General features: G+C 44.1%; 1 protein-coding gene across 5 annotated transcripts in view; it reads left to right on the top strand.

Annotated features, from left to right (window-relative positions):
- Arhgap21 (Rho GTPase activating protein 21) overlaps positions 1-7,069 on the top strand; it is a 154,899-nt gene extending 147,830 nt beyond the window's left edge. For all 5 annotated transcript variants that reach the window (XM_008831731.3, XM_008831733.3, XM_008831732.3 and 2 more), the window contains one exon: positions 4,725-7,069. In XM_008831731.3, the coding sequence (XP_008829953.1) occupies positions 4,725-6,296 (1,572 nt within the window). In that variant the 3' untranslated portion in view covers positions 6,297-7,069. The remainder of the gene's footprint in view (positions 1-4,724) is intronic.
- Positions 7,070-10,275: the final 3,206 nt, after the last annotated feature.

Below are 10,275 nucleotides of genomic sequence, written 5' to 3'. Positions count from 1 at the left end.
GTCTGTTTAAGCTGTTGATCTCTTCTTGGTTTAGTTTTGGTGATTCCTATGATTTTAGATACCCGTCCATTTCTTTGAGGTTTTCAAATTTAGTAGAGTATAGGTTTTTAAAGCATTCCCTTACAATGTTCTGGATCTTTTGGATGTCTGTTGTGATGTTTCCCCTTTCATCTCTGATTTTGTTGATTTGTAGGTGCTCTTTCTTTCTTTTGGTTAATTGGGCTAGTGGTCTGTCAATCTTGTTTATCTTTTCAAAGAACCAGTTCTTGGATTTGTTGATTCTTTGTATTGTTTTCTTTGTTTCTATTTCATTAATTTCTCCTCTTATTTTTGTTATTTCTTCTTGTCTTCTGGGTTTGGGTTTCATTTGTTGTTGCTTTTCAAGTGTCCTGAGTTGCAATATTAAGTCATTTATTGTGTTCTTTCTGATTTTTTAATGTAAGCACTTAGAGCTATAAACTTCCCTCTAAGGACTGCTTTCAATGTGTCCCAGTGGTTTTGTTGTGTTGTATTGTCCTTTTCATTTAGTTCCAGGAATACTTTTATTTCTTTCTTCATTTCTCCTTTGACCCATTCATCATTAAGAAGTGTGTTGTTTAATCTCCATGTGTTCATGTAATTACTAGGGTTTCTTCTGGCGTTGATTTTAAGCTTTATTGCATGTGGACTGATAGAATGCATGGAATTATTTCAATATTTTTGTATTTGCTGAGACTTTTTTTGTGCCCCAGTATGTGGTCGATTTTGGAGAAAGTTCCATGGGGTGTGAATAGAAAGTATGTCTTGTGGTGCTTGGGTGGAATATTCAAAAGATAGCTGTTAGGTCCATTTGATGTATGGTATTGTTTAATTCAGATGTCTCTCTGTTTATTCTCTGTCCTATTGACCTGTCTAATGGAGACAATGGGGTATTTAAGTTCCCTACTATTAATGAGTTGGGGTTAATCTGGGTCTTAAAGGTCCTATAGTACTGTTTTTTATGAAGTCAGGTGCACCAGAGTTTGGTACATATATGTTCATGATTGTAGTATCTTCTTGGTCAATTGTTCCTTTGATCAGAATGAAGTGGCCCTCTTTATCTCTCCTTATTGGTTTTAGTTTGAAGTCTATTTTGTCAGCTATTAGAATTGCAACTCCTGCTTTTTTCTTAGTACCATTTGCTTGAAATATTTTTTTCCATGCTTTCACCTTAAGGTAGTACCTGTCCTTGAAAGTGAGATGGGTGTCTTACAGACAACAAAAAGATGGGTTTTGTTTCTTAATCCATTCAACTAGCCTGCATCTTTTGACTTGGAAGTTCAGTCCATTGATGCTTAAAGTTATTAATGAAAGACGTGTATTGATTCCTGTCATTTTGATTTCTGTTTGCATTCTTGGTCTGTGTGTTTCCACAGTTATACCTTCATTTAGTTTCTTTCTGTTACTCCTTGGGTATAGTTGTTCTTTCTTCAGCTCTTTGTATTGCTTCAAGAATTCTCTGAAGGGCTGGTTTTATGGACATGAATTCTTTCAGCCTATTTATGTCATGGAAGATTTTTCTTTCCCCTTCATGTATAATAGACATTTTTGCTGGATTAAGTATTCTGGATTGGCATCTATGGTCATTTAGAACTGGAAATACCTTGGTCCAGGCTTGTCTGGCTTTCACAGTTTGCACTGATAAATCAGCTGTAATTCTGATGGGTTTTCCTTTATATGTGACTTGTTTTTCTTTTGCAACTTTCATTGTTCTCTTTAATGTACGCTTAGTGTTTTTACTAGGATATGCCTTGGAGAGTTTCTTTTCTGGTCCTGTCTATTTGGTATTCTGTGTGCTTCTTGTATTTGTATGAGCATGCCTTTCTTTAATTTTGGGAAATTTTCTTCTACAATCCTGTTGAAGATCTGGCCAAACCATTATCCTGAGATTCTTCTCCTTCCTCTCTGCCTATGATGCATAAATTTGGTCTTTTTATGGTCACACATCTCCTGCATATTCCATTCCTATGTTTTCTTAAAATTTTCATAATCTGTGCTTGAGTGGTCTATTCGTCAACTTTTATCTTCCAGTGTTGATATTGTTTTTCATTTCATTCATCGTATTGGTGAGGCTTTCTCCTGTCGTTTCTAATTGGCTTACTGAGTGTTTCACTTTCTTCTTCATTTCAGCCTGCGTATTCTTCAATATTTCTAACTCTTTTCTGAATTCACTCAGAAGTTTATCCCTATCTTCTTTATCCCTTTGATTTCTTTTTTTGTCTGTTCTTTAAGTTCATTGAATTCTTTTATCATATTTATAATTGTTGTTTTGAATTCCATGTCCTGTGTTATCTCTAGGGGTTCTCATTGTACTCCTCTACAGGACTGTTGATACTTGATGGGGACATATTATTTGGGTTTTTCATGTTATTTTTTCGCTGTGACTTTGGCATATGGATTTTTTTGTAGTTTCTGATTCTTGTGTGAGACTCAGGCCCTCCTTTGTTGAGATTAGGTCTGTTTCTGTTTGTACACTTTATGTGCCTTTGTTGTTTACTTGTTGGGCATAAAAAGCTGATTGGTCTAGGCTTCAGGTTCTCTTTTGATTTTATGTTGGAGGGGCCAGATGGCTTTCGTCCTGCTGCTCAGAAGTTCCCACCAAGACCCAAGTCGTGTGAGTATCAGATACTCTCAGGCTTCCTCCTAAGGTCTGGATCCCTCTAGTCAGCAGTACACTGTACAGTTTGAAAGGCTTGCTAGGTTGAGGTAGGATTCAGGACTCTCAGGCAGTCAGGAAAGGAGGCTGGTCTCAGGAATCCCAGGCAGGTGGGGAGTGGGATAGCCAAGGATAAAGGCTGATCTCAGGTATGCAAAGGTAAGTTGGGGGTGGGGGCAGGCTATGAGGGCTCTAGGGGACTAGACTGAAGAATTGGGTTGGTCTGGGTACAAAGGATCAGGAAGCAGTGGAGAGTCTAGGCCAAGAGAATAGTCCTGAGGTCTGGGCTGCCAGGAGAAGAGGTGGGCCAGTGCCCATGCTAGAAGGAGAAAGGGGATGTGGGGGCTGGAGTTTAAGTCAGGTGTGGGTGTCCCACACTTTTTCTTGAATCATTTGAGTTACTCGGTTGCTTACAAACGTGGTAACACTATCCTAAATAGTTCCACAGCACTCTCCTGTGAACCAGGACATTCTTCCACATAATCACAGCATAATTACCATAGGATGCTAACATGAGTAATGCAGTATAATGGAGTTTTATGCAAATTTTTCCAATTGCCCTAATAGTTCTTTTAAGTTCCCTATTCTGGAGTGATTAAGGGTCATTGCTTGCATTCAGCTGTCACGTCTCCTTAATCTTTTTTAGATCTAGAACACCTCCAAACCTCTGTTGCCAGAAATTTGTTTGTTTGAAGCAGGTTTCACTATGTAACCCAGACTGGCCTGAGACAAATGATCTTCCTGCCTCATTTCCCCACCACACCTAGCTCAGAAGATGAGGGTTTTAGAGCAGAAAGGTGTTTTTGAAATCTGCCTTCCCTCACACCAAACACATGCTCCTGTACCCTCACCCGCGTGTTCTCTACCATGCCCGTAATGCACCCAAATAGGGTAACACAACAGTTTCCAAATTGTACTCATTTTCCATCATCTGCCACAGTGTTAAACAGAACATGGGGAAACAGCAGCAATCAATAGAAATGTCCTGGGAAACTCAGAAATCCTTCATAACTTAGAGACACAAGCCCACTGATCTGTGGTTTATCCTTTTTAATAGAACAGTCCTTTTAAAGACCTCAGCATAGCCTTTTAGCTTATCTAAGATTTGTTTACCTTCCAATTGCCTCTCCTTACTGAACTTTACAGCCTAAAACAGGTACTTCCTGACCTCCCCCACCCATTCACTTAGCATACAGACCTTATGAACAAACTAATTAAATAGCTGTAATCACAAACCTACTACATGGCAGGCAACTTTGCCAGTAACAATGCACTAAGTAGTGTTTCTGTGGTGCCGATTTACAGCCTTTTGAGTAACCTTCTGTTAGCTGAATTCTCCAGTTCTTGTGACATGAGATGAGTGAAACTTTACTGACTTGATTTACCCAAGGAAAATCCCTGAAATTCCAGTCTGGTCGAGCTAATGGGAGCCAAACTTTCTTAGCTGAATGGGCTGTGATACAGTGTCTGTACCATATGTGGTCTGTAATTAGAAAATTGAATTCAGCCATAAAATTCTAATCTATGAATATTAAACTAGGTCAGAATATTGTTTAGTCTCCTTTTGGGCTTTTTGAGACAGTATTTCACTTTGTATCTGGGCAGTCCTCAAACTTGTGATCTTTCTGCCTCGGCTTCCCAAATGCTAGGATTATAGGTGTACACCACCAAACCTGGCAGAATATTGCTTAACTCTTAGACCTGTGTACCAGATAAAGGAAACTGAGGGCTATCTCAGCATTATGGAAGGGTGGAACATCAATACGGGAATTAATGAAAACTAGGAAAGCTAGATGCCCCTAAACACGAAGTATTTTCCTGAAAGAGTGATTTAGGACTTGGCAAGTAACTACCACCATGCTCGAAATGGGACCTGGTGACGAACACATTGGCATTGGTGCAAGTTAGAGCATAGTTAAAAAAATAAGCCTACCACAATGTCAGTGCTTCTAGAAGAGCTCTGGTGGACTTGGTTCTTTAAGGAGCACCTAGGGCCAAGCATCTCCGGTGCCCTGGAGTTCTCAGTGCGCCCTTCTGCTTGCTTCCTTAGGGCTCCTGGGGATCTGGAAAGGATCAGTACAGCAGAGAGCTGCTTGTGTCTTCCATCTTCGCAGCTGCTAGTCGCAAGAGGAAGAAGCCCAAAGAAAAAGCACAGCCCAGCAGCTCGGAAGACGAGCTGGACAGTGTGTTTTTCAGGAAGGAGAACGTGGAGCAGGGTCCGAGCGACCTTAAAGAGGAGTCGAGGAAAGACAGAGAGCCGTCAGGCGGAAAGCAGAGCATCCTCACTACGCACGAGAGTAGCGCGAGGAAGGATGCGGGCGCGAGGGGGAGGCCGGCGCGACAGGAGGGGCGCTCATCAGGGGGCTCCGGGCTCAGCCGGCCGGGTGCAGGTCAGGACAGCCCGCGGGCCCCCGCACCCGGGCCCTTCCAGGCCGGACCGTGCAGCAGGACAGCCGCACAGCTCCCGGCCGGGGTCTCCGACCCCAGCACCAGCCTGGACCACGGCCGGCGCAGCCCGGACGCGCAGTCGGTGGCCGAGAGCAGGGGCGACGAGGCAGATGACGAGCGGAGCGAGCGCATCAGCGAGGGACGGGCGGTGGAGACAGACAGCGACGGCGAGGGCGAGCTGCCCCCTAGCCCGCCTGCACGGCCCCGGAGCGACCCGGACCCCCACGCCCGGCTGCGCCACAGACACTCGGCAGGTAGCGAGGGCACGGAGCGCAGCCTGACGCCAGACGTGGACAGCCTGGCGCCTGGTGTGGATGACCTGACACCAGATGTGGACGGCCTGGCCTTAGGTGTGGACGGCCGCCGGCCGCAGTTTAGCTCACACCGGCTCATTGGCTGCGACACGCTGTCCAGGAGGAAGTCGGCTCGGCTCCAGGCGGACTGTGCGAGCCCCGGGGACTCAAGCGACAGAGACGCGCCTACCCTCGCCAGAGTGCTGGACGTGATGAAGAGGGGCAAGTCCACCGGAAGTCTGCTCCCGCCGGGCAGAGGCGAGTTGGACAGGCCGGAGCCCACCTGGAGAGCGCGGATCGCCGACCGGCTCAAGCTGCGGCCCCGCGCGCCCACGGACGACATGTTCGTGGCACAGCCCACGGGGAGGAAGGGCATCCGGCGCCGACACACGCTCGGGGGCCACCGGGACGCGGACATCAGCGGCCTGGGATTCTGGAAGGCGCACGAGCAGAGCGCGGACCCAGACTCGGAGCTTTCCGCCGTGAACCGGCTACGACCAAAGTGCCCAGCCCAGGACCTCTCCATCTCGGACTGGCTGGCCAGGGAGCGCGTGCGCAGCAACGCCTCGGACCTGGGCGCAGACGCCCAGGAGCCGCAGCCTGGGAGTCCGGGCGTGCGGGAGACCGCCAGCACCGCCACCACCGAGGCACCCAGCACTACCACCACCGAGGCACCATGCTCCCAGCACCGCGCCAGGGCTGCCACCAGCACCGCGGCTGCACCCAGCCGGCCCCTTCCCACACCACCACGGTCACCGGACCAAATGAACGGAGAAAGCTTCCAGAACCGGAGCCAGAACGCGGGATCCGCGGCCAGTGGCCGCCAGCACAGACTGGCCGATGGGCCGGGCCCCAAGGCGCAGTTGCACCCGTGTCTTTAGGCGGCGGCATGTCCACTCGAGCACGTAAAAAGCTATTGTTACACGGTCCAGTAACTCTGTAAATATGTTTCTTGTACCAGAATTGTTATTATGCAGCCTTGGTTTGGGCTGGTTTCATCATTTTGCACTGTGAACTAGCTTTACCGTGCATTACTACAGCCAGAAGAACACACATATATATTTAAAAATATATCAGATAGTTGTATACAAATAAGCTATTTGTTACAACTTAACTACATAGTATATACCCCAAATTACTGAACAAAATCGCTGTTACTATGCAGCAAAATTGTTCTTTCGGTTTTCTCACTAACAAAAGTGCCTCATGAAAGTACGTTTGATTTTTAGGGTGCCATATTGTCAAAATTAGATAACTTACATTGAATAAATGAATGCGTTTTACCAGTAACAACGTTCATTACACTCACCAGTTCTAACACAGGTTGGTACAGAACTTCAATTCCTTAGTCATTCCAGGTGGATCTGAGTTTTATATTCAAACTTTTAATACAGTTTTTGAGTTTTGTGTGACTTGAATTTTTAATCTTTCTGTAAAATACATAACTTAAATGAACATATTATATGCGTATCTTTTCTTCAGATACCAGATTTTATATAAATGTTGTAACATAGGTATGTAGATAGTGGATCCTGGATGGAACTGGCTTCTTACAAAGAAGGATATGAATCTGCATGAGTACTTCAAACCTGTGTCATGCCTCTGCGCATACCCAATTAAACACTGGAAATAAAAATTGTTTTGGTGAACTTTGCATTGTTTGGAACTTTGTTTTGTTTTTGATCTTTTGAGACAGGGTCTCCCTGTAGCCCCAGCTGTCCTGGAACTCACTATGTAGACCAGGCTGGCCTTGAACTCACGGAGATCTGCCTGCCTCTGCTTCCTGGGTGCTGGGATCAAAGGTGTGTACCACCGTGCCCAGCAGAACTTTGTTTTTAAATGTTGCCCATTTATACACTAATTATTCCTATATTTTAAAAATTAACTCCTGTATGTGTATAGTGCACCTCTCCACTTGCTGTGCTGGTAAAGATCTCTTACAGATTCTTACAGGACTCTGACCTCACTCCTGTGTACAGATATTTGACATTTCTAGCTAAAGCAGTATAGATTGCCCACCTTTTCTCAGAATGCACCAAGTGGAAAGCACTTGAGTTGTGGACGTCATCCCAGTTCTTTACTTCCCAGATATGTGTTAAGTTAGATGATGTAACTTCTCTGATTTCTTCATATAAACAGTGACAGTAATACTTCCCAGTGTAAGTGCAATTCCTGGATAACAAAATGCTGTCCCAACAAACGCAGTGTTTGACAATCTTAGCAATCATTGGAGCTATGGATTCTCAACTGTCAGACTTGAAGCTATGAAAAATATTTTTAAATTCCCCTTTACCACAAAATGAAATTCATGTATTTACATATCTTTATATATAGTCAGCATATCATAGAGGCCACAGTTCCCTTATTACAAAAAATACATGTATAACATAAGCATTTCAGTATGCAGATGCTCAGACATAGCCACGTTGTAGAACTCTCATGGAGTAAATGTGGCACAGGCAGGTGCGGTCACTCACAGTGCACTGACCATAAATGGGGCTGAATTGCTATGCCACCAGCGATGTGATTTTCTTAAACAGCATGCTGCTAGTAAAGATCTCAAGAGAACACTTTTGCTTAGTTTACATGGCAGAAGTAAAAGCATATTAGTAACCATCAAAAATAACTTAGGCATTTAAAAACATTTGGTTCAGGAGGCTGGAGAGATGGCTCAGTGGTTAAGAGCATTTGTTGTTCTTGCAGAGGACCTGGGTTCCATTCCCAGTGCCCATGTGGTGGCTAACCATCTAACTCCAGTTCCAGGGGTACATGTGGTACACATACATGTAGGCAAACACATAAAAATAAATGTTTTGAAGAAGTTTGGTTCAAGGCGATTGTATTCCAATCTGCCCTTAAGTTCATTTTTTTAAAATATTTTATTATTTTATGTGTTATGAGTGTTTTGCCTGCATGTGTGTTAAGTGCACATGTGTTGTGCAGTGAATGCCTGCAGAGGTCAGCAGAGGGCTTTGGATTCCCTAGAAGTGGAGTTATGAATGGTTGCTGGCTGCCCTGTGTGTGCTGGGAATCAAACCCGTCCTCTGCAAGAGCAACCAGTGCTCTTAACTGCTGATGCATCTCACCAGCCCCATTTTTTTTTTTAAGATTTCATTAGTTGTACCTTTTTAAAATTCTAATGTAATTGCTTACATAATTGTTTTTTCCAGGACTTTCCTTTTTTCTTTCTTTCTTTTTTTTTTTGTTTTGTTTTGTTTTGTTTTGTTTTTTTGAGACAGGGTCTCCCTGTAGCCCCAGCTGTCCTGGAACTCACAGAGATCCACCTCTGCCTCCTGAGTGCTGGAATTAAAGACATGTGCCACCATGCCTGGCTTTTACTTTCTAATATATGCATTTTATAGACCTGCAGGCTCTATTTTTATTAACTTTTTTATGTTCACTGGCAAAATGGCTGTATGGTAGAGGTGCCTGGCAGCAGGCCTGACAACCTGAGTTCACTCCCTGGAACCTGTATGGGGAAAGGAAAGAACCAATACATCTACATTAAAATGTAATCTTATGTTTTCTAGTTTCCCTTCTGCTTTTTTCTTTGAACCTGTGTGTTATTTGCACGTGGATTGGTATAATTTCCGCACATCTAAAGGCTTTCTAGTTAATAGCCAAAGGCATACAGGATCACTGAACATAGCGAGTTTTCAAACATTCAAAACATACATGATCAATTTTTAATTTTTTATTCTGTATGAGTGCAGGCACCTGCATGACATCATGTCTTCTGATGCAAGTGGGCATCAGAGGGCAACTCTCAGGATTCACTCCTGCCACCTTGATGGATCCAGGGGTTGAACTCCGGTTGTTAGGCCTGCCTGGAAGCATGTCCACCCCCTAAGCCACCTTACTGGCCTTCTTGTCGTTTTAAAGAAGTGTTCCTCCTTGGGAAGAGTGCGTGTGTGGTCCGTCAGGTGACATAAGAAAAAAGAATGAAAGCTGGGCATGGTGGTGCACACCTGTGATCCCAGCACTTGGGAGGCAAAAACAGGTGGATCTCTGTGAAGTCAAGGCCAGCCTGGTTTACATATTGAGTTCCAGGCCAGCTGGGACTACAGGAGATACTGTTTCAAAAAGACACACAATTCTGTAAGTAGTAAACCTACCTTTCAAGAAAAGCATGTGAAATAGACATTTCCAAACAGAAACAAAAATTTACTAGCATACTCACACTAACAGAAATAGTAAAGTTATTTCTTTTATGTGTATAAGTATATTGCTCACATGTGTGTAAGTGCACCCATGTTGTACAATGCCTGCAGAGGTCAGATGGCATCAGATCCTCTGGAACTGGAGTTACAGATAGTTGTTAGCTGCCATGTGGGTGCTAGGAATCGAACCAGGCTCCTCTGCAAGAGCAGTCAGTGTTCTTAACCACTGAGCCATCTCTCCAGTCCCATAATTAAAGTTCTTTAGGAAGAAAAAGACCCCAGATGAAAAATAGAATTGCAGGGAGAAATGCAGAACCAAAGAAATGGAAATTGTTGGTAAGTCTCTGTGTGTGTGTGTGTGTGTGTGCGCGCGCGTGCGTGCGTGCGTGTGCGTGCGTGTGTGTGATCCGTCATAACTGATGTGGGTTTTTATTGCTTTTCCATTTTTTTTCCCTTACCTGTCAGCAGTTTTCTGTAGTGTGTGATTTATGATGCTTTGGGTCTTGAATTTGTCACTTGACAGCCCTTTAGGAAGCTTCCCGCATACATTCCTTCTGCTCATGGTGTTGTGTCTGTTCTTTACCATGCAACACACAATTCATGATGTCTGTATGTTCATCCTTTCAATTTACAGGTATTGATCCATATTGTCTACTGTCAATTCATCCTGTCTCAGGTTTATTCAATCTTACTTCTTAAT

The sequence above is a fragment of the Nannospalax galili genome, unplaced genomic scaffold (genome assembly GCF_000622305.1).
Source record: "Nannospalax galili isolate Female #2095 unplaced genomic scaffold, S.galili_v1.0 scaffold14, whole genome shotgun sequence".
NCBI lineage: Eukaryota > Metazoa > Chordata > Mammalia > Rodentia > Spalacidae > Nannospalax > Nannospalax galili.
The sequence above is the reverse complement of the archived record's forward strand: the minus strand, read 5'-3'. Positions and strand labels throughout refer to the sequence as shown.